The sequence below is a fragment of the Heterocephalus glaber genome, unplaced genomic scaffold, assembly GCF_053883595.1.
Source record: "Heterocephalus glaber isolate CG9 unplaced genomic scaffold, H.glaber_assembly_v1.0 deba00000676, whole genome shotgun sequence".
Taxonomy (NCBI): Eukaryota; Metazoa; Chordata; class Mammalia; order Rodentia; family Bathyergidae; genus Heterocephalus; species Heterocephalus glaber.
Genome location: NW_028258156.1, coordinates 8,610,015 through 8,635,686, shown reverse-complemented (window position 1 = coordinate 8,635,686; position 25,672 = coordinate 8,610,015). Strand labels below are relative to the sequence as shown.

The 25,672-nt window shown below is 38.5% G+C and overlaps 1 protein-coding gene across 9 annotated transcripts in view; it reads left to right on the top strand.

Moving 5' to 3' along the window:
- Nucleotides 1-25,672, top strand: part of Dnah11 (dynein axonemal heavy chain 11) — a 327,476-nt gene that overhangs the window by 235,311 nt on the left and 66,493 nt on the right. For all 9 annotated transcript variants that reach the window (XM_087206427.1, XM_087206426.1, XM_087206425.1 and 6 more), the window contains 3 exons: nucleotides 5,037-5,207; nucleotides 18,835-19,070; nucleotides 20,435-20,557. In XM_087206427.1, the coding sequence (XP_087062553.1) occupies nucleotides 5,037-5,207; nucleotides 18,835-19,070; nucleotides 20,435-20,557 (530 nt within the window). The remainder of the gene's footprint in view (nucleotides 1-5,036; nucleotides 5,208-18,834; nucleotides 19,071-20,434; nucleotides 20,558-25,672) is intronic.

Below are 25,672 nucleotides of genomic sequence, written 5' to 3'. Positions count from 1 at the left end.
GAATTAGGGTCAATATCGTAAGTCAGTAGGGAAATATAAATTAAAACTACAAGGTGACCACTCATAACATGGCTATAATGTACAGTAGCACATGTTGGCGAGGATATAGAGAACACTCATATGTTGCTAGTTACAGTGTAGGATGGCTCAATCTCTTTGGGAAACAGTTTGGCAGTTTTAAAACATTAAATATGAAATAACTACGTGATTCAACAATACCATTCATAGATATCTACCCCTAAAATAAAAGCAAATACCCACATGAAAGTGTTTGTGCCAATAATCATTACAGCATTATTTACAACACCCAAAAGTAGAAACGACCCAAATGTCCATCAATTCATGGATAAAAAATGTAGTATATCTATACAATGAATGTTACTCATCCATAAAAAAGGCATGAAATACTGACACATGCTACAACATGGATGAATCTTGAAAATAGCATGCTAAGTACGAAAAAACAGGCACAAAAGACCAAATTGTATGATTCCATGTATATGAAATTGGGTCAAAGTAGAGAAATCTATAGAGGCATAAAGTAGATCAGTGGTTGACAGGGACTAGATAAGAGTTTGAGGTTTAGGGAATGATTGCTGGTGAATATATAGGGCTTTTTGGGGAGAGATAAGAAAAATGTTCCAAAATTAGGTAGTGGAGATAACTATACACATCTATGAATATGCTGAAACACACTCTGTTGTATACTTTCAAGGATGAATTTCATGGTATAAGAATTACATTTCAATAATGCCATTTTAAAACATAAAATGTACAATTGCACTATTAAAAGCATCTATAAAGTATACAAACTAAAAAGTAATTAAAAAGTACACAATGTACTATTAGAAATGCATGTACTGGTGCTGATAGAAAACTTGATTTGCAGTGGTTTAAACAAATAGGAGTTTATTTTTCCGCATATTAAAAACATTGCTAGTGGTAGACCGGTATCAGTGATTAATGGCCAGGCACCCAATCTTTTCACTTTTCTGCTTCTTTATGCTTAGCATCCTCTTGTGTTTTGCCTCATGGTTCCCAAATGGCGGCTGTTTCTCCAGAGAGACTTGGAGCAAATCTGTGTCAGTTGGAGTTTCCTCCTTCCATAAGAAAAACTGAAGTTTTCCTAAAAACCTTTCTAACACACTCCCGTTCAAATTTCTTTACCCAAAAGATCAATCACTCCTAACTGCAAAAATGACTGAAAAAATAAAAAACTGGGTTATCATGACTGGCTCAGCCAATCAGTTTATCTTTTGGGACTGAACACCTTGCCACTCTATTCAAAATTAGGGATTTCTCTGCAAGAAAGGAGAGAAAAATGTATATTAGGGTGAGTTTGCTGCCAATAGCCTTATTTCTTAAAAATACAGTAGCTTTTTAAAAATCTAACTCAAATTTGCTACAAATTTAAACCCACACTCTAAAACTCATAGTTCATGGTATATGAGCTCATACATAGTTCCTTCAGTAAGATGTATTCTGTCCATTCCCTCTCAGTCACTGCAGGTTTGTTGCCCCAAGTTTTCTGGCCAAGAGCTTTTGAATTGCACCTGGCTTTTTGCCTGCTTTCCCACAACCCATAGGCAGTTCATCAGCTTTTTCTGTTGGCTCTGACTTACAAATCTATTCCAAATCTGAGCCCTTCTCACTCCCTTCAGCGCCCAGACTGTTCCACACCACCAGCTTCCTCCCTGGAGACCTCCCTAGCCTCTACCACTCCCCCCTGTAGTCCATTCCTCTTGTTGCAGCTGGGTGATCATTTCAAAATTCAAGTCTATCCCTGTTACCATTTTGCTCAGAACTTCTCAGTACCTAATAGTTCTCTCAGAGTACAGTCTGCAGGCTTTATGTGACCTTTGAAGCTGTTGTGGTCATCTTTCATATTTCTGGGAGAAAATACTTGACATGGTAACATAAAGGAAGAGAAGTTTCTTTATCTCACAGTTTTAGAGGATTCAGCCCGTGGTCAGCTGCTTCAGGGCAGAAACATCAAAGTGGAAAGATAGCTAAGGAGACAGCTAAGCTGCTTAGTCTCTGGCAGCTGAGAAGGAGAGCAGAACAGTCTGGGAGAGGAAGGGCACATACATTATCCAAGGCCACATCTCCATAGCCCACCCAGACACACCCAGAAGTTTGCTTTACTAATCCTTTAGGTGGCTCCTAATCCAGTCAAATAGGCAAACAGGAGTAAGGGTTACAGAGGCCATGTGTGATGTGGCTCCTGGGTGCCTCTGTCCTCACCTTGCTAACTTCCCTCTCACTGCCCTCCACAGGCCTCCTTGCTCTTCCCTGTACAGCCAGTTGTTCCCCTACCTGTGGCTGTTGGCTTGTGCCTCCCTCTATGGGGCTCTCCCTTTCCCAGGTGATCTCATCATTGGCTGCCTCACTTCTCAGGTCTCTGCTGGAATGCCCCCTTTGTCATAGGAGGTTCTCTGACCTAAGGTAAAGAACACTCAGCTTGTGCCTACATACACACACACACACACACACACGCACGCACGCAGGCACACATGTCCATGGCTCTACAGATCTTTTCCAGTTACTCTCATTATTATTCTTTCATAGCATTTGTGACACATTTGTGAATGTTCAGAAGACACATACTTTCTGTGTATATGTGAACGTCTGTGGTCTTTTTTCTCCAACTAGAAAACAAGCTTCTGGAGAACAAGAACTTCATCTGTTTTGTGAACCACTTGATTCCATGTTTAGAGATTAGTCCCTGGCATGTCCAGGAATCAGTTCCCATGTCGTGAATGAATGAATGGGTGATTGGGGAGCTATCTGTGTTTTAATAAAAGAAAGTTCTGGAGCCCTGTAAAGATTCATTTCTTTTTGGTCAGGTGAGAAATTACACCACAGCTATTACTTACAACTATTCCTACTTAACATGGAAAGATTTAAGCTGTTTGAAGTGTTTACCATTTGTGAGACACCTGAGAAAAAGAATGTCTCATAATTCAGCTATGCCCGAAGTAGTTACAGGGTGTCTGAAAGTTTTATCAAGTAAAAACAGGTTTGACCCTGTGTCTCTAACACACAGCAGTTTTCCCAAAGGCTTTACTTACTACTGATTTAGACAGTGAAAGAGGAAAAACTGGTAGGTTGTTAACAAGGGAAAAATACATTTTTTGAAGGATTAATTGGAGATGTCAGATCTTTTCCCTTGGGGATAAATTCTTTCTGACTAGAACAGGAGACAGTTAACTTCTGAAAAGCATCAAGACTGATGATTTTATCTATATGGCATTGACCTGGAAGATCAACCATTCAGACTAATAAATCAGACAATTTATATTTAATCATTAACTAACTCCTGAGCTGAACAGCTGTTCAAAATTAGAAATGGGTCACCCCGGCCAGGATGACATTACAGGCAATCTATAATGCATTAGAATAAAATTATAGTGATTTTTAACTGTCGAGAAATTTATTACAGGACATGTTCCAACTCTTAAACCCTTGTTACCCAATGTCAGTAATGATTTATGTTGTGTGGGTGGTATAGTGAAATTATTGACGATTTCAATAGGCAATAAGTCTGTGTTTAGTAAATCTGCAAATTTCAAAGCTGTTTTGGAGAATGAGGTGGGTGCATTTTATTGTTTATCATTTACAAACCAAAGACAACAAAGATGAAGGGCGAGCAAACAAGAGATTTCTCTTGAAAATTAATGGATATATGGTCTGTGGCCAAGGAAGAAATGATGCTAAAAAGAGACCTAAAGAGCTGAAGTTTCTCTGTGTATAATTACATAGATAACTTGGGGTGACCTTTATCAAGGAATGCAAGGAGACATCCTTAAACAGTTTTGATAACTGTTTCACATGCTAATTTCAGGACGCCATGTCTAGGCTATCAGGATGGCTTACAGGAAATTGACATTGCTGTTTTTTCTTTCATGAAGAAAGCAAAATTCTGCAGGGTTCTTCTTTGCTTGTACTATCCAATTGCTGATTTTTTTTCAGGTTTTATTAATTTGCACATTCTTAAAACAGTGTATTAATTTTTAGCATGCCTTGAAGTAAAGTGTATTAGCAAATTGTCCTATAGTTCAGGCAATCCATATATATTTATTGCAGTTTTATTCAAATCCAATATTCAGGGCTCTACATACTTAACCTGTAAATCAGATTTTAAATGACCATCCCACTAGATATAAGGACTTCAACAGCATGTTTTTGTATTATCTTCAAGACTAGCCCTTCTAGTCCTGATTTTTATCTTTTCACCTAGGTCATAGACTCCTTCACTGATTTAATGATTGTGTAAAAAAAAAATAACTTGAGTTTAGTCACTACTGGTCTAATTCTTTAATTAATACAATTCAGAGTAGATGGCCGTTTAAGCATTATGTTTTAATTAATTAACAAGAGTGATGTTTGTCATTTTCCTTTGTCTATAATCAGCCCATAGCCGGTATATTAAGAAAGAAAAACGTTGGTCTAGGGCAGGGTTGGACCATTGATGAAAAGTGGGGCAAATGGAGATAGCTAGGTTAACATTAGGAATCCTAGTGTCAGTTGGATGTAGTGGTACATACCTGTAATCCCAGCACTCTGGGATCACAGGAGGGCTGCAAATTCAGGTCTCACCTAGGCAAATTAATGATACTCTATTTCAAAAGGAAAAAAAAGGAAAAGGGCTGAGGATGTAGCACAGTGCACAGACCCTGGATTCAGTCCCCGGAATCATAAAACAACAGCTACAAAAACACTAATGTCACTCATTCTTGGCCACAACTCTGGCTGAGTTCTTAGGAAGCAAATGTCTGCCTTTCAGAAAGGACCCCAGTCGTGATTAAAGACGTTAAAGAACTAAGGTTAGATCAGACTAAACTCCACAGAAGAGAGTAGGAGAACTACTTGGTGATGATGGGTTTTAAATGAAAGGTTATAACAGTCATGACAGCCAGTTACATTCTGTTCCTTCGGTACAGAAGGCCTTCAACTGTGCTATAAGGTCATTGCATTAAGCATTCCTGGAGTTGACACTCACTCTGTAATTACATGTGGGTCATTTCATCATTCAGTCAGAGAAGATTCGCTGGGGTCAGTCTGTCCAGTCCTTCGAGGCTCAGGAGAAGACCCTCTGTGGCGATGTTCTCCTCACAGCAGCATTCGTGTCTTACACTGGATCCTTCACCAAACAGTACCGCCAGGAGCTGGTGCACTGCAAGTGGGTTCCGTTTCTTCAGCAGAAGGTAAGCACAGTTCCTTATCTTGTAAGCCTGAGGGAGCATCATGAGATGTGTGCGTATCTGCATGCCAGGCACCTCTGTAACAATAACTACTGGAAATTCTGCCATGAGCACGTTTCCAGTGTGGTGCATGATGTTCTATTTTGAAGATTTCCACAAGGAGGTAAAAACAATATATAGTTGTGTTTGGAAAAACACATTTAACAAACATGATGACAGAAATCAAGTCTCGATTATATTACTGGATACCATGAAATTTTTTGTTTCCTTCCTAATATTACAAACTATTTGTTAAGGAACTTTCAAGACTACTTTATGATTAAAAGTGTAGCTTTTTGTATAGAGACATAAAAGTAACTTGCCCTAAATTTGAAAATGCAAAGCCACAAGCAAAGTGAAATCAAGGACATGACATATTTGAAATCATCTGTTTTATTATCCTCCTTGAGAAAAGTGAGTCCCAGGAAGCTCAAATGACTCCAGTCATGTAAAATGGAAAAGCAGACCTCCTGATTTCCAGGCCCCTATGTTCTCTGCAACATTGTCATCTCAATTAATGGAAATGGGTTCTTAATTATTCAGCCATTTCTGGGATATATTTAAAGATCATCAACCATCTTTCTGTACATCAACTTTTGCTTTCATTTATCCACAGCTTTTTTCATGACATAAGTACATGCCAATGAAATGTCAGCAACTTAAATAAAATTGAATGTTTAGGGGAAAGCTCATTATTAAAGGCATCCCACAATTATTTTTATAGAAAAATCCTATTGTAACTAAATTATTTAATGTGTCTATAGTTTCAAATCTTGCTTTCATATTGAAGATCTCTTAAAAGAAATTATCTCTGTGCTATTCCCCAAAGGTTCAATGCTGTTCTTTAAAATATTGCCACCATAATATAAGCACATGTGCTTTTGTAGAAGAGGACAAGACATTCTGCTAATTTTGCCTTATTCACTGCATTGAGAATTTTGAAAATGTCAACTGTTTGTTTCTTCTTTTTCCTTTTTTTTCAATCCCAACTTCTCCAACCCGAGTCTTCTTGTGTTTATCCAGGTAATCCTTGTTACTACATCACATGACAGTTGTCCTTGTTAGCAGTTCCCTCTGTCTTCACAGTCATTTGTATTTTCATTCCCTCCAAAATAATTAGGAAAACTAACTTCTGACATCAAAACTATCAAACTTAACATGGTCTCCTTATTGTTATGACTTACTTTGAAGGGCATATATTGACAGCACAGACTTAGGCTACCAGTATTTAACATTTCTTACATTGGATATTGGCCTTTTCTGATTTAGTTTTAAAACTGGTCTAACACATTTCCACCAGCTTGAACCACTGGAGGGACAAGCATGACTGTCCCATTAGGTGGCTTGTGCCATCTCCTGAGATTGTCTCATGCTGGCCAATGGAGCAGTCATTCATGTACCACTGGTGATTCAGGGCCATCTGCCAGCAAGACATAAAAATTACAGCCCTGTCGTGAATGTGTTAAGAATTGGGAAAAAATGGAGATAGAGCTTTTACAAACAGGAAGATGTCTTAGTTACATTTCTGGTTGTTAAGACAAAATATGCAACACCTAAAGTTAAAGGAGGAGGCTGGGGATTTAGCTCAGTGGTTTCACCGCCTGCTGTGCAAGCACGAGGACTCGAGATTGATCCCCAGTACCAAAAAAAAAAAAAGTTAAAGGAGGAAAGATTTATTTTGGCTCACAGTTTATAGAGGTTTCAGTCCCTAATCGGCTGCCTTCTAGGCAGAGTAACATGGCAGAGAGGCATCACACAGGAGAAAAAACAATCCATGGCATGGAAGGCAGAAGGCAAGAAGCAGCAAAAGAAGCAAGAAGCAAACAGCAAGTGAGGAGGGCTGAGTGAGGAGGGCTGAGTGAGGAGGGCTGAGTGAGCAGGGCTGAGTGAGCAGCCCTCTTTCTGTCCCTTCCATTCTATCCAAGCTACCCACACTTATGGCAATTAGTGCTCACACCCAGGGTGGGCTTTCCCATTATCCACACCCAGAACTATGCCAAACCAATTAGTGGACTAATTTAGTAATCACACACTCCAGATTCAGCCACCTCTGAAAAGCCCCACCTGTTGACCTCATGAGGCTTTGTGGGGGGCATCCAGACACAAGCCATTATAAAAGGAGGACCAAGAGATGGGGCAGGAAGCCAGAGGAGGGGTAGGGAACAAAAAAAAGAATTAATATGTGTTATGCACATGGACCAACTCCCATTGATAGTTGTAATCGTTTTATACTGCAAATGTACTAATAAAAAGGAAAGGAAAAAAGTACACATTTCCTTGAGATATTATTCCTAAGCTGCTCATTTTACCAAGAAAATCTAATTTATGTGAGTGCATGAATACAGTAGAGATATCTTAGCATGTTCTTTCAAACATACATATCTGGTTTCTGGCTAAATAATCTAGGAAAAAATAAAAGTAGAAGTTTAAAAACCTGACCTTTAGTTGCTGATATGTGTTTCTAGAAAATTCGATATCAGTTAATTTGTATTTTCCCATTTGCTTAAAATTCCAAATGTGGGGTACCATGAAAATAAAATTCTGCCTCAATTATATCATAAAAATAAAAATAATGAAATTGATCCACTTACCCAAATTGTCAAAATATTCTAAACGAAGCCAAAGCAAAATGATAATTTTCTGATAATAATATCCTAAAAATAAATTCACTTTAGTGTGGGCTGTGTTTTACTATAGCCTCACCATTCCCCATTTTCTGTCCTAACACTCTGTCTCTTCCTTCAGTACTTATGCACTGTGCAGACTGACAGACCCTAAAACATGGCCAGCTTACTCTCCCACTCATGACTAAGTGTAGATAAACTAAGGGAAGAAAATGTCCCCAAATTATTTCATATGAAAGAGTTTATCTGCCTCTAAGGCATGTGGCAGAAAGTACTTCATGAAACGTAACATATACCCGACCTCATGGAATCAGATTTTCCCTCTCCTGAGCTGCTTGTCTTCTAGATTTACTGGCAGTGAAGTAGGAAGACAGTCAGTCGCATCTGTCTGAGCTGTATCAGGGTGGCAGTAGGAGCTGAAATTGCTTATTGCCAATTTTTCAAATTGATCTGTCCTAGATATGTTTTCACAAGAAGCAACTGCTCTTGTTTCTCAGTATGTGGGATATTTTCTAGCACTGCACTTGCCTCTAGGAGGCCATCTTCTTGTGTCTTTGGCTTGTCAGTTTGACTTAGGTGTCATAGGGATTCTAATGATTTGTAAGTAATCAGGTAGCAAGTAACTATGGTTTGTGTGACTTATAAATCTATAAACCAAGCATGTCCTTTAGAATATCTTGGAAGTAACTCCTCTATAAAACAAGAATCAACTCTCCTTAATGTATTGTCATAAATACATACATTCTAAGTAATTTATAATATTATTTATATATACTGTAGTCTAAACACACCTGCTCTGGCCTGGGGATTTAGCTCAGTCGTGCTGCACCTGCCTCGCAAGCACAAGGTCCTGAGTTCGATCCCTATAAAAATTATTCAGGATGAGCCAGGGATTTAGCTCAGTGGTTTTGACGCCTGCTGCACAAGCTCAAGGACCCAAGTTCGATCCCCGGTACCAAAAAAAAGAAAGAAAAATTATACAGGAGTAGGAAAGATAGCCTCTTTAATAAATGGTGCTGGAAGAACTGGATTTCAACCTGCCAGATTAAAACTAGACCCATATCTTTCACCATTTACTAAACTAAAATCCAGTGGATCAGAGGTCTAAATATTAAAGCAGAAACAGTAAACTTGCTGGATGATAAGTTAGGTAGAACTCTTGAAAACATTGGCATAGGAAAAGACTTTATGAACAAAACCTGAGTAGCATGGGAACTAGCACAAAGAATCAACAACTGGGATCTCATCCTATAAAAAGCTTCTGCCCTGGGCCGGGGATTTAGTTCAGTGGTTCCGGCACCTGGCTCAAAAGCGCAAGGTACAGAGTTCGATCCCTGGTACCAAGAAGGAAAAAAAAAAAGAAAAAAGCTTCTGCACTGAAAGAGAAAACACCAAGAGCTGAGAGACAACCTATAATGTGGGAAAAAAATTTTACCAACTGTTCCTCAGACAAAGGACTACTATCTAGAATATATAAAGAACTTAAAAAAAATCAGAACTCCTTAAATTTAAAGACCCAATTCAAAAATGGGCATCCGAAATGAACAGACATTTCTCAGACAAAGAAGTAAATGCAGCAAATAAGGGCTAGGGATTTAGCTCAGTGGTTCTACCACCTCGGTTGCAAGCACGAGGTCCAGAGTTCGATCCCCAGTACCAAAAAACAAAACAAAACAAAGCAGCAAATAAACATATGAAAAAATGTTCAACATCACTGGTCATTCGAGAGATGCAGATGAAAACAACACTGAGATTTCACCTCACCCCACAAAGAATGGCTGCTATCAAGAAATCAGCCAATAACAAATGCTGGCAGGGGTGTGGGGAGAAAGGAACCCTTCTCCATTGTTGGTGGAAGTGCAGACTGGTGCAACCACTGTGGAAGTCAGTATGGAGATAGCTCAAAAAACTGTGATTAGAGGTCCCATTTGACCCAGCTATTCCCCTGTTGGTTATCTTCCCCAAAGAATTAAAAGAATCATACCACAGTGATATATGTGCACCCATGTTTATAGCGGCACAGTTTGTAATAGCTAAAACTGGGAAACAGCCCAGTTGCCCATTGACTGAAGACTGGATAAAAAAGATGTGGGTTTTTTTTTTTTTATAAAATGCAGTACTACTCAGCCATAAAGAATGAGAAACTAGAGACATTCGTAGCTAAATGGATGCACATTCAGGTGATACTCTTTAATTAAAATAAATAGGACACACATGTGTAAATACCAATAGTTTCTCTGGTGTGAGAAACAAAGTGTAAATAAGGGTCAAAATATAGAATAGATAATGTGAAACAGGAAGAAAAAGTCTAAAGGCCAAGAAGAAGTGGGAGGAGTAGGGGAAAGTAAAGAAGAGAAAGGAAAAAATGTAAACAAAGTCTTTGTAAAAAAAAAAAAAGGGAGGGGTGGAGGGATTGAAGGGAGGACAGGAGAATGGGGAAAAAATAAGAACCAAGATATATCATGTAAAGGTACAAATTTCCAATGATGAATGTCGCACTGTATACCTAGAATGTACCAATAAACTTAATGAAAAAAAATTATACAGGAGTAAACATATCAGTTCTATCTTATTTATTAAATTCAACTCAATTCAAATCAGAACTCCAAGGAGGAGTATATTTTTACTTGACCCTGTGATTCTGAAGTTTGCTGAAAATTATGTTTTAAAGAGTAGCCACACACCTATTGTCCCAGCAGTCTGAAGCTAAGTCAAGAGGATCATAAGTTTGAGCCCAGCTTGGGCAACTTAGTGAGACTCTGTCTCAAAATCAAATATTAAAAAAGGACTAGGAATGTAGATCAGTGGGAAGGCCCTGGGTTCGATCTCCATTACCTGAAAAACAAAAATCTAGCCAAGATAATTTAGAATGGGACAGTGAAAGACACTCGCCCTGAAGACTCTAAAATATATTCTCAAACTACAAATGACAGCAAAGTGCTTCTGTACCAAAACAGAAGTGAGGCTAGAGGTGAGAAGCGGTCAGAGATGTGGAGACACTTGACAGGAGGAGTACACATCAGTGTGTAAACAAAACCATACCTCTCTCCTACCACCATGTGTCCTCATGTACGCCGTCTTCCCTCCTGATGCTGGAGGAAGAAAGGCCAGATTTTTGGTGATGCCCTAGTTTCTATCCCTTTTTACTTCCTCACAGTCACTGTAGGATATTTCTCTGTCATCATCATTTTTTCTCTCCATACTCAATCATTGCATCGTTCCCACCAGCATTTGAACACGGGATTTCTCTCATTATACAAAAAAAATACACTAACAAGCTTCTGACCCTGCCTGCCTTCCAGCTACAGATCCATTTCTCCCTCTCATTTTTAGTAAAACCCTTGAGAAGATTGATCTGTGTGTACTCTCTCCAAATTCTCCCTCTGTTCTCTAAGTTACTCCAGAATGAGATCGTGTCCCCCACCCTCTACCAAAACTACTCCTGTTGCATTTAATTTCTGTGTTGCTGAGTCTGGTACTTCATTTTCTCTTCTCCTCCTACTTGGGGCACATGGTGACTTTACCTTGGCACCTTCTGTATTATTTAACCAGTCTCTACAGACAATGCAGAAGGTGCAGAGGTAAAGAAAAGAGACGAGGCTCCAAGGGTGAAGTCCTGGGCATTTCATTGTTAGGAGCTTGGAGAGAATGGCAAAGTCAACAAAGCCAAAAAGAACCGAGCAGTGAGGGAGGAGGAAGAGCAAAGGAGATTGATGTCTTGGGAATAAGTGAAGAAAGCATGGAGGAGAGGCTGGGATCACCACTTTCACCATGCACTCCAAGTCTCTTAAATGTCTGAAAGTGGTCTCAATACAGTGGTACTTTGGGTTCGGTTATAACCAGAATCATGGAATGAATTCTACGACCAGAATCATGGAAAGAATTAAGTTCATAGCTGAGGTGCCACTGTACAGCTCATCCAAACTGATCTCTTTGTCTTCCTGTCAGAACCTTCTGTGCTCAGGTGTGCCGGATTTGTGTATTGCTGGCCCCAGCTATTAGCTCAGGGCAAAATCCGTGGGGTCACCCTTACGGTGCTCTTCTTTAAACCTCCATATCCACCTGGCTGGGTAATTTCATAGGCTATGCCTTGCCTTTAAGGTGTACTCAGAATCTGACCACTTTCCCCACTTGCAGCTCCATCACCGTGGGCCATGCCACCTTCCCTTTCTTGGCTTAGTACAGTACTAACAGGTTTCCCTGCTTTTCCATGTGTTGTTTCTCTTCCAAGTCTGCTCTCAATGTAGCAGCCAGGTGACCCTTTTAAAATGCAAGTTTCTTCTAAACTCCCTTGAATTCACCATTGCACTCAAAGCAAAATCCAGAAATCCTTCAAAAGCTTACATGATTTGGCATCATTGTCTCTCTTGCTCTCGCTTCCTGTTCTCCTTTTCCTTACTGTTCTACTTCAGTTACACCAGCCACCTTCCGTCAGTACAGCAGGTGTGTTCTGACCACAGACCTTTTGCACTGGCTGCAATACAGTGTTTTCTCCCAAGACATCTATGTGTCTTATTCCCTTCTGACCACCAAGTCTTTGTGCAGTTAACCTCTCCAAGACTGTAGATGTAACTGTAACCACATTCCTGGACACACCTCACTCCCTGTAGCATGCTCCTTTGGTTCTTTGTCTCTTTGTTTGTTTGTTGTGTTTTATTTGGTTTGGCACTGAAGATTGAACCCAGGACCTTACATATGCTAGGCAAGTGCTCTACCACTGAGCAACAGCCCCAGCCCCACTTTTTGACTATAGCATGCATCACTTTCAAATATAGTATACCATTCCTAGTGCTTAATGTCTGGCCCCACATCCGACTAATTCATATGATCCTCTGAAACAAGGATTTTATACATTTTGTTCACTGCTCTAACCTAGAATGGAGCCTCGGACATTGTGAATGCTCAGTACTTTTCTGATTGTGATAGGACTTACATACATATAATTTGCCCATGTAAAATCCAGTTAAGTGGTTTGTAGTATATTCATAGAACTGTCCATCCATCGCCAGTTAGTGCTAGAACATTATTTTCATCCCCAAATAGATTCCATACCCATGAAGTATCACTTATTACCCAATCACCCCATCTTCTGCAGGCCTAGGTAGCCACTAATCTGTTGTACAGGTCTACATATTTGCTTGTTGTGGATATTTCATATAAATGAACCCATATAATATGTGATATTATATAACTGGCCTCATTGAGCAAGTTTTTACGGTTTATACATGTGTAGCTTGGATCAGCACTTTGCTCCTTTTTTGCATAATATGCCATTATATGAATGTGTTACATTTTACTTATCCATTCGTCAGTTGAGGTGTATTTGCTGCTACATTTTTGCTATTATAAAAGTAGTGCTGTACCCATTCAGGTATTCATATATAAGTTTTTAGTGTGTGTGGACATGTTTCATTTCTCTTGGGTATAGACTTAAATTGTAATTTGATGGATCATATTTTAACTCTTTAATATTTTGAGGAACTGCTACCAAGTCAGTATGTACTTTTTAAATATACTGTATACTAAAATGTACATTGCATATCAGTATGGGAAATAATGAATTATTCAATAAATGAGGTGGGAATAACTGACTTTTGGGGGGCAATACTGTTAGGCACTTCTTCATAGCAAATAACATTTCAAGTCAAGTATTAAAAAGTCAATAAATTGAAAGGTAGGTGAACTGATGCATCATTATAATGTAGTGGTTATAACATGTCTCACTACTAGCTCTGCAACATAGATGAACAGTTTACAGTGTAATATAGATGAATTTCATAGAATTAGTAAGAGTCCATATTATGACTTCCATATTATAAACTAAGAAGAGTAGTTTGAGTATTATCTAAGCATGAGAAATCACTAGAGGAGTTTATGCATGTTCTTGTCATTAATTTATTATTACAGTAGTCACAATAAAGCTTGCATCAGCAGCACTCAAAGTCTTGGAGTATAAAGAAAAGACAGAGAATGTTGAATCCAGCCAGGGCATCAGGCTTACCGGCAGATAATCCAGAAGATGAAGGAAGCCACAAAGACAAGGTCATGGGCCTGGCAGCAGGACAATTAAGGAAAGAGAGGTATGGCTTAGGCTGGATAGAGATCTGAATAGCCAGAGCTAGTGGATAAAATATAGTAGACTCCCTGGAAAAAATTAAACCTAGAATTACATATAATCCAGCAGTTTCACTTTAGGTATATGCACCAAAGAAGTGAAAATAGAGATTCAAGCAGATGACTGTGCGTAGAAGCATTATTCACACTAGCCAAGAGGGAGAGGCAGGCCAAGTGTTCATGGAGAGATGAATGGATTTTTTTGAATGTGGTATGTACACAAAATGTCATAAAACCTAAAACCTGAATCCTGATACATGCTGTAACATGAATAACCCTTGTGGACATGATGCTAACTGAAATAAGCCAGTCACAAAAGGATGAATACTGTATTATTCCACTTATATGAGGTACTTAGAGTAGTCAAGTTTCTAAAGACAAAAAGTAGGACAGTAGTTTCTGTGCTCTGGGGAAGGAAAGAATGGGTACAGAGTTTCAGTTTGGGAAGATGAGAAAGTTCTGAAGATTAATAGTGATGACAGTTTCACATTGTGAATGTACTTAGTGTCACCGAACTGTACAATTAAAACTGGTTAAAATGGGGCCGGGGATTTATCTCAGTGGTTCCACTGCCTGCCTCACAAGCACAAGGTCCTGAGTTCAATCCCCAGTACCCCCCAAAAATGGTTAAAATGACAAATTTTATGTGGTATATATTTTACCCCAATGAAAAAACATGATAGAGTGAAAGCTTAGGTGCCCTGGTGCTGCTGTTAGAGTGAGCGCTGCAGTTAGATAAGAGAGGCATCGACAGTCATAGGCAGAGAATTGTGTTTTGGAATTTCAGACTTGAATGGTGAAATAATTTCATAGTATTGCAAAGTCTGGGCCAACGTTTCTCATCTACACATGAAGGAACTAAACACCCAGCCAAAGACAAGTAACATGGTACGGGGTGAGGGAGTGCATAGGGGAAGCCAGGGATGAGGACATGTGTGATCTTCCAAGGTGACTGTGACATCTTCTGTCCATCTTTATCTCCCCCAGGGTGCTGGAGTGAAAGGAGAAAGTGCAGCTTTGGTATGAAGATGGTCAGGGCTATAGAGTGGATGTATCAACTGCATAGGAATTAAGGTGGCCAAGGACTGATAGCAAAGCTCAGAAAGGCAAAGAGGACCATAGCAGAGCTGTTAATAAGATGTGGAGATACACAGAGGATTGGATAGCTGGGATTCACAGGCCTCGAAAGGTGGCATTTTCAGTTCAGGATGGAGGAAAAATGGTTTGCAGTGGCTTATAAGGAAGTGAAAAGAATGGCTACTCTTTCCCAGATGCCTTTTTCAGAAATAATTGTAGTACTCCAAAAATGACCTATCTCCATTTAAGAGATTATGTGAAGTAAGACCGTGGGACTGCGGCTCATTAGCCCCAGCCTCATACTAAAATCATGTGAAAAACAATTTTTTAAATGTATTGGTGTCGGTTGAAGCTAAATCTCTGGGGGTAAGGAAAAGGACCTGTTGGTAGTTGTCTAAATTTCCCCACGGGACTCTAACAGACAGTCTGAGGTTGAATACCACAGCCCTAGCAGAAAAGCCTGGTTTTGGTTAAGACAAACAAGTAGACAAAATTTAGTCCAAGCAGGGCTGGGGACTCAAGAAAATGTAGGAAAGGTGCCAGAAGACAATAGTGAGGGAATGAATTTGAAAGATGGAATGCAGAGAAAACAGCCCTCATCTTTGAAGAGGGTAAGGAGTATATGCGTACATGGCCTTCACACTTCAAATTTAACTCTCATCCCAAGTCGTTTCCATCCAGTTATCTGCTGGATAGACAGATGGACACAGACTAGTTCAAGGTAATGTTTGCACACACCCATTGTGCTAGCAGTTTATAGACACAGCGCGTACCTAGAGTTAATGCTATTAACTTTTCTAACCCTCAACATCTTACACAATAAAATAGAGAATCCTCTTGTAAGAGTTGAATGAGAAATGAAAAGAGTAGATATATGTGGATAAATGAGAATTACCTCTACAGGAAATGCCCTCTCTTTCCTTAGGAATAGGCCAGTGGGTAGGTTTTAGGACTCTTACACATTTGGTGTTAGGACTAATTTCACATGACTTGTGGCATGTGCTTCCAACTTTCTTTTCTCTCTAGTATATGAAGCTTTTCCGAAAAGGGAGCCTCCTTTTACCCCCCATCCCCAGCTCCACTTCCTAGTTGCACCCTGGCTCAGGACGTGTTAATATTACCTGACAAACCTATCAGAAGCAGACTTTGGACCTCAAGGGTTCCTTCTTCACACTTTGTTTCCAAAATCATTTTCCTTGGGCCGGGAATTTAGCTCAGTGGTTTCGCCGCCTGCTGCTCAAGCTCAAGGACCCGAGTTTGATCCCCGGTACCACACACACACACAAAAAAACCCAACAAAATCATTTTCCTTGCTGAAGACTTCTTCTGAGTAAATTAAAGAGAAGATATATATAAAATGAGGTGTATTTTTCTGTCTGTGCCTAGACTAAAATGGATTGGGCATAGAGCTGGGCATGTAGCTTAATGGGAAAATGCTTGCTTAGCATTCCCAGACCCTCTGTTTGATCCCCTGCATCACACACACATACACACACACACACACACACGCACTTTTTAAATAAAACTCTATACATAAAATAGAAAATGATGACTGTATTGTAATGATCAAAAAATATTTTGAGGAAAAACTTTTTTGTATATAGTCATATAATTACCTACTTGAATGTAATTCTATAAAACAAGTCCCAAAATATTTTTCCTAAAACTTTAAATTTTAAAATAGTCATAATATTTATGATATTTTTAATGTGCTTAGCTCATTTATATTGGACTAGGCTTTATTTTCCTTACTATATTAACTCAGGAAAAAGTGGGAAGGATGGTATTTTCCGTTGTCCCAGTGGGCACCAAGCAACAGAGTAGGTACTGAAGCAACTCAAATTGTTACATCTGGGCACAAGATCTACAGTTGCCCCCTTCTGTTAGTCCTTTTAGTTTCAGAAGTCAAAGTTATCCAATATTTACAATTGTTTCGAGCTGTTTGTATTAATTAGAAGGTAGGAAATAAAAACTGTGTATCCCTTGTGTATTAGTCAACTTTCCCATCACAGTACCCAACACCCACAACTTAAAGGAGTTTATTTCAACTCACAGTTTTGGGGTCTCAGTCCATGTCCAGGTGTCTCCAAAACAGAAAGACATGGTAGAAGGGCATGACATAGGAAAGCTGCCCACCTCCTGGCAGCCAGGTGTCAGAGGGAGAGAGAGAATCTGCAGGGAGATGTGCCCTCCAAATGCAAACCCCCGGTGACATACCTATTCCAACCAGGCCCCATCTTCTTACAACACATGTAGCTATTAATTCATCAGTAGACCTATCCAGTGCTGAGCATAGTGGGCCATGATCCAGTCACCTTCCAAAAGCCCCACCTCTGATTGAGGGTACATTTTAGATCTAAACCATGACACCTTGATAATGGGAAGGCACCTGTTCTACAGAGAGCAAATTGGCTGTATCTTTAAGGCTGAATTAAGTCAAATACAAATACAATGACTCATTCACATCACTAGGTAGTATATGTGTCTGTGTGTGTTTGTATCTGTGTGTGTGTCTGTGTGTGTGTGTGGTATGTGGAATGAAACCCACAGTCTTGTATATGCTAGGCAAATGTTCTACCACTGAACTACATCCCCCAGCCATGATTCATTTTTAAGGCGACATTGTAGTTAGAGACAATGGAATATTGTGTTACAATTCCTATATTGGTATAGAGTTGTGTCCCAGCCTTACTGTGGGCATCCTTTTAGCATTTTGTGTGCTGAAGTTCTATGGCTGACTAAGAAACCAAGCTGCTTCTGCGGCTGCTGCTTCCTCTGCTTATTACAGGTGGGGCTCTCCTTGCACTGCCCAGGGAGCAGGTTTCCTGCCTGGCTCTTTTCCTGCCACGAGGCTGGCGCTTCATTCTTCCTGTTCATTTTGGTGTCTGCAGACAGTGTTCTATGTACACAAGAATCCCCAATAAAGCTTTGGGAATTGATGACTGAAAGAGTAAATGAATGAATTCCTTTCCACAATCTTGTGTATATTTTTTAAGTTTATGTATTTTCATAAAAAATTGTTCTTGTTCTTTAAACTAGGTTTCTTTAACTCCCCTCTCTCCTTCCCCTTCTCTCCCTCTCCCTCCTTTTCTCTCCCCTCCTTTTTTTTTCCTTTCTTCCTCTTTTTCTTCTGGCTCATCTCCTTCTCTCCCTGCACCTGTCTGTCTAAAATGCAAAGACTGCCCCCTTTGCCGTGCAGTCTAGGCTTAAAGACTTCTTGTGAGAACAGAGTTCACCCTCTGTGTTCTCAGCCCACTGAGAAGTTGATGGAGTTGTTTCAGTGGACTGAGAACACTTCACTAACCCATCCCACAAAAGAAACTATCTCTGCAATGTCAGCCTGTCAAAACAGGTAGAATGTCTGAGCAAGACACTGCATTTAGGTCTTGCTTATTGGGGCGATTGCTCCGTGAGCAAATGTATTTCTGGTTTCCTTTCTTCCTAGTGCCAAAATTCCCTCTCACTTCATTAAAATGGCTACAGACATAGGTATAGGATGAAGTAAGTGCCTTTTAGTTGAAGCCAAGTAGATGCATAGTAAACCAGATGTCGAATCCCACGATTAATAGGATTTAGAGAGGTAAATAATGGGTCAAAGGTCACATTGTATCTCATGATGAGAGTTGCATTTGGCTTCTGGGAATCCACGGAGAATTTGCATGTATTCCATGGAGTCACTTTCTCCTCGCTTTGGTCTCTTCTTTTTTCACCTGTTGAGCCAACTCTTCTTCCTCTGCCGCACTGCCCATTTGTGGTGTTCAACTTTGATTTTAAAGGTTTCCATCCCAATAACGGGAGGCCTGGACGTGGTTGCCATGTTGACGGATGATGCTACAATTGCCACCTGGAATAATGAGGGACTGCCCAGTGACAGAATGTCAATTGAAAATGCCACTATCCTAACACATTGTGAACGCTGGCCCCTGATGATAGATCCCCAGCAACAGGGAATTAAGTGGATCAAGAATAAGTATGGAACTGACCTGAAAGTCACACATTTAGGCGAGAAAGGGTATGTGAATTCTGAAGGGGTTGGCTTTGTGTCTAGCTGTTATGAAATGGGTTTTCATATAGTCTTGATTTTTATAAAGTCTTGGCATTTGTTAGAGATTTCTACCACTTTTAAATATTATAGTTTGGTGCTATTTGTTTGCCTTCCCATGTTGCATGTAAAGTATCTCTATTGAAAAGTCATGTATAGGCAGTGTCCAGTCGCTTAAGTTAAAAAATTATATTGAACAATAATTTAAAAAATTATATTGAACATTGTCCAAAAGGAAAAATAACTAAATTTCCTAAGGCTAAGAATGAAAATATGTGTACTATACATACTCCTTCTCTAGAGTGGTTGGCATATGGTAACACAAGAATTGTCAGCTGTACATATGAAATTAGTAGTGTTTATAATTATAGCCCTAAATGTATTCTTTCCTATGGTGGGACCTTAACATGACTACAGATGCCCACATCGGTCATGTTTCATATATCACTCTTGAGAACTAAGTCTGCTCTGAGACTGTCACTGGGTTTTTATGACAGTATTGTCTGTTAAGTAGAAATCTGTCTGTTAATGTTAAGTAAATTATTTTGGACCTAATATTTCACTTTACCCCACAACTTTCTATTCACATGGAAAGTGAACTAAGGAGTACTTATAGTTCTATAGATAAGTATAGACCTTGCTTACCTGAATACTTGGAGAAAACTCTTTTTGGTGGAAAGACTCCTTTTGGAGAGTGGGAATAAAATAAAATAATGGTTCAACATTTTACATGTCTGAACTTAAAGATTTAGAAACTAAAGACTGACAAAACCACAAGACATTTAATATAATTTGAATTTGGGGGGGTCTTTTTTTTTTGACACAGGGTCTCACTGTATTTTCTAGGCTTGCCTTGAACTCACTATGTAATCCAGGCTGCCCTCTAACCCACAGCAGTCCTCCTGCCTCAGCCTCCTGAGTGCTGGGATTACAGCCATGTGCCACCACACCTGCCTAATGAATTTAAATTTATTGCATTTGGGTCATTTACAGTTGTTTCAACCATTGGTTGTTTGTTTGTTTGGGGTACCAGGGATGGAAGTTGGGTCCTTGCACTTGCGAGGCAGGCGGCAGCACCACTGAGCTAAATCCCCAGCCCATCCATTGGTCATTTTTGAAAGCAACTAATTTTCCCTTGGAAAATATGACTATAAGATTTATCTCACAATCTGGTGTCTAATATCTGTCTCATCCAGTTAAAGAATGATACTTTGTTTTTTCTGTTAGTCTCATTGAAATACATACATTAAATAAAATGTAATCATATAAATAATTTTAATTTTTTCCTTGTACTTATTTATGTTTTATCATCTTAATCCTGGTTGAATTTTCAGGTTTTTGAATGCCATTGATACTGCTTTGGCTTTTGGTAATGTCATCTTAGTGGAAAACCTCGAAGAAACAATAGATCCAGTTCTTGACCCACTGCTTGGCAGGAACACGATTAAAAAAGGAAAGTAAGTGTTCTTGAACTTTTAACAGGTCTTTTAATCATCAATAACTGTTTTCTTTAGCCTCACAGGCACAGTCAGGAATCTTCCTGGTGCTGTTTGGATCTCCAGTCCGTAGTACCTACACTCCAAGACCAAATCATCCTCTGCATGACCCAGACTTTCAGACTATGTGTTTGTGGATTTAAGGGGTTTTTTCTACCCAATTCCTGACTTAAGGATCAGAAATTCATTGTCACTGTTCTAAGACTGGTTGCCCCTTTTTTAGTTTATACTGACAATTCTCTAACTTTGGTAATTTGCAAAACACTTTTGAGTATGTTTGCCTGATTTCCATATCATTTGTATGCTTATTTACTTACTATTTGTCTTCACACAGACTTTAAATTGTCACTGTACTTTCTAAACCAGTCTTATAAGTGTATAGTGCTAGCTCTATTTTTTCTAATCTGCTTACATATAACTGTTGAAAAAAAAAGAAAGAGTTCCTTACTGAATCCCTGAAGGCATCCCCTATACTAGCAGTTGATAGATAACTAACAATAGGAAAACACCCTACCTCACCCCCAGTAAACTACGTGTGACTGTCCAAATGGCTACCATTCCTTCTGGGACACTACAGTTTCCAGAACATTCTCCCAAGGTCATGGAAGTCAACTCCAAGGAGTCATCATGTCACTTTTCTATAAATGTGTGAAAGGTCAGTTGTAGCAGTTAGGTCTCAAATTGAGCCTGAGTGGGCCCAAGGGAGATTGTGGCTTTCCAGAGTCTCCTTATGCTTCTTCAGTCAAGAAATCAACAGTCACTGAACTTACTTCATTGGATTTACTGCTTTTTTTTCTGTTTGTTTTTATTTTGAGTTTCTACCCAGAGGTATAATTTTAAACTTCCCTAAACTCGTTCTTCTTTAACGCCTACTCTCAACTTCTAAGGTATCTGTCTCCTTTTTCATCACTTGACTATTCCTGTCAAGTGGAAATGGGCCTCCTTAAGAGTGACTTAACTTCTGAGTCTAACCAATTAGTATGGTATTTATTATACAAGTCACCCAGTAAATCCATTTAGAGTGACTGACAACTTATAATTGTTTAATAAACCCAAATTTACCCAGACATGCATTTGAACAATCTAATAAGCCACTTGACAAACTACAACTCTTAACATAAATATAATTGTAGCTGTGTCTGATGTGTTAAAAATACAGTGTAAAAGCTTGAATGTCACTAATGTGAAATCCTTATTATTAAGGCACTGACTCTATTATGAAGACCTAAAATTTTTGTCAGAAAAATACATATTCTCTGAGCTTTAACTTCAATAGCACAATTTAAGTGTAAGAGATTTGATGATTCTCCATCACATATATTTGGATAATCTGAAATTTCCGAAGAGGTGTGGATTTTCCTCAGTTTGGATAATTATGTATCAACGAGAATTTGAGATTTCTTTGATTTTTAGGAACAAAGAGTACCAAGTCTTTACCATAAAATCAGTCCATAATAATTTATCTAAAATAATATTTGCTGAATATGCACCTCTTTTAGGCCTTATAGAGCTGATTGCATTATTTCAGAATTTTTTAAAAGCCCAAGAAAATCTAAGAAACATTCTAAGAAGATAGAAAATGGTAATTATTGGATGAAGTTTTAAATAATCCTGGCTGATAAACTCTAATATGTGGGGATAAATACTTGTTTGAGAGGGGTGAATTTTAGCTCTGTTTCTTTAGGCAGATGATTTTAATATCTTTACAGAGAGACTACAGATGCTACTGGAGCCCATTTATATCCTATGAATCACTGAACTGGAAGCTGCGGGTTAAAGTGTGGTAAAGCACAGACCTTACATTTAGGGAAGCTAACTTCCTTGGGAGGAGGCAATACAACAATAATATTCTTTTATAAACAAAAAAGGAGTGCAGTGTCACTGGCATGATGATAAAAATATATACAGCAAAGAGTCCACAATGGAAACTTGAAAAGCCTTTATGAAAAAGTTATATTTGATTATGATTAATGTGTAATGTGAATCTTGAAAGATATGTGAATTTCAAAAAATCAGCATTTTTCAGGCAAACAGGTGAAAGAAGAGAATCATAAAGAGCTTCAGTTCAAAGTAGGAAAACGTGTGAAACAACGCAGTTTTAGAAAACTGCAAGTACAGTCCAGGTGGGAGGAGAGTCTGTGCCGGGAAGGTGACAAGGGAATGTGCATGAAAGAGATGAGACTGAAGAAGTAAGCAAGGCGAAGAACATGGATTTCCTTGGTTGGCCTTTTCTTATGCATAATTCTTCCTCTCAACACACACACTGAAGGGGCCAATTCCTACACTAGATAACAACTGCTTTTCACCAAAGAGCCAGAGCTCCCCGGAGTTTCCCTATTTTCTTTGAGAATGCTGAGCATAATGAAGATTCTCAAGAATGCTGGACATAATGTGATCAGATTTGGATTTCTGAAAGGCAGTGTTTGCAGTGTGATGTGTCAATAGAAGGAGTATGGACCTAAATAAGGCCAGAGTCCAGTTAGCCAACAATTGCACATACTCAATTGAGACATAATCTGAGCCTAAAGTGAAACAGTGACAGTGAGATATATAGAGGAGAACAAATCAGAGAGATCAAGGAATTCATATCAGTTCATGGTTATTAATTGTATATTGTTAATAAGGAAAAAGGATCAGGCATGAGTTCCAGTCTCCCACCAAATAAATCATAATGTGATTTATGGAGAGAAGTGTTGTAAGAGTGTGAGGAGGGAGGTAATAATTTCTCTAATTAGACATTGAAAGATAGAAGTACTTTTTTTTAACTACCATTCCCAAAATAGTCTCTAAAAAACCATTGGATATATGAGTATGGAGTTTAATAGGGGAATCTTGGCCAACAAGTACATTGGAAATAGCTATGTAGAGAAGATTTAAGCCATTGTGTGATGGGTGTGATTATCTAAGGAGAAACTATATAGTCAGAAGAATAGAGGGTATCCTTTCTTTACATGAGAAATATGGGGAAAGTCTAGTTAATGTCTTCTTGGATGCTCTTTGACTATATGAAATTTAGTATTTGGAGATTAGATGCTTAAATAGCTTTTCCAAATTCATAAGCAGTACTCTTTCAGCTGACTTCCTGAGAGTGCCATTTTGCCAATCTAACTCTTCCTCCTCTACCTTTTTGATTCATTTCCTTCCTGAATCTTTTATATTTTACCATCAGTGTTTTAGAAAGTATGTTTTTCCCGGCTGACTGTATTACTTTTCTCATTCCTGAGACAAAATACCCAACACCCAAAGTTAAAAGAAGCAAGGCTTACTGCAGTTCACAATTTGTAAAGGTTTCAGTTCACAGAGGAGAAACAGTTCATGGTAGGCAGAAGGCAGCAAAGTAGCAAAGAAGCTGCAGCCTATCCCTTTTATTACTTCCAGATTATCTGCCTTTTGGGTGGTGCCACCCCCACCCAGAGTGGAACACCCTTAGTTCCAGCACCATACACCCTAGATCTAGCCACCTCCTAAAACTCACACCCATGAGCACATGAGGCTCTAAACACAAGCCATAGCACAGGGCCTTAATTTCTTCATGCTGACTAATCTCTTTTCATACTTTCTTTGCTCATTTGTCTCTAACCCAGAGTGAATAGAAAATATTTCATCACTTCCTTGTTCCAGAACCTGTTAAACAGTCTCTGTCGTCTCTTACATTGAATTGAATTGAAGCTCCTCTGTGAATCCTACAGGATATTTTACTGTTTGTTTCTTCTGTATTTTCCTTTACCACCCTTGTTTTTCTACTCCTATTTTTTAATTTAAAAATTCAAGATGCTATATTTTAAAAATAGCTTTGTTCATAAATAATTTGAATAGATTTGGAAATTTTAGTGATTGTATTCTTTTCATCTGACAAAAGGTATGTTGTTAAACAGTCAATGATTTCTTGTTTCCTCATTTTACTTATTTTTTAAATAAAAATATTTGTAGGCACACTAGAGGATATGGGAGGAAAGCTCAGACTGGTAGAAATGGAGATTATTTTTCTTTGTTTAAAGCAATAAAAGTTGGGAGAAAACAGTGTAAAAGAAATTTAATAGGAAGATACTACTATAATTTGTTTAACAGAGGTACCTATTTGCAATGTTATAGTAGAAACAGAAGAATTTTGATTTTACCTTGGTCACATCCCAAACTAATTCACATTTTGTAAATTTTCCAGTAGATATTTTAGTTCTGATCTTCAACAATGAACATTTTACTTGATTTTCTGTCCTCTTATTTCAATATTACTCTCTCTGCACAATTACTGGTGGAGCTACCAATGCTTTCCTTTGTATTATAAAGACAAGATGATATTGAAAACAGGAAAAAGAAGAACAACTCACAGGATTGCAAAGCTAGCATATTCACCTAGAATGCTCTTACCATATTCTTCAAGTGCAGATGGAACAACATTTTCATACTCCAGCTAGAAAATCACATCCTTCAGAAAGTTTTCACCTATAAATATTTTTGTTTATTTCAGTTGTTTGAGGACCTTTTTTAAAAACCTCTATTAGTTTATTCTTCCTAATAATGGATGTCTAAGAAATGCCTGTGATAGATATAGCATAGTCCAAAAGTTGAAGTTCATTAATAATTGGAATGTTGTAGAGTATGAAGCAATGAATACTAATTACTCCTTTCATACCTGACAGCTCCCTATGGACCAATACATCAGCCCTGACTTTAATTTGGTTCGAGTAATGGTTTCATCAATAGCACATTAAATCTGTGTTTGAGAAGATATACAGTTGAACCTGACCCACACACTAGATGCATCTGTCATAAAATGGCCACAGGCTGATAAAAACTGGGTAATTACAAATAATTAAATCCACCAAACTCCAGACAATCCTAATTTTAAATAAAATATATCTTATCATATCAATTGACGGAAAATTTATCTAGGAAGATTTATCAGCGTGTATTTTTACTAAAGCAAATTTGCTGTTGTATATATTAGAGAAGTAGCTGATCTGTGAAGCATCTTTATAAAATCATCTCTCTTGAATCTTTCAAATCCCCCCAAAATATTATTGAAGTCATTTTTGAACTTTAAACTGGAATAACCTTACTATGAAATGAATTTTA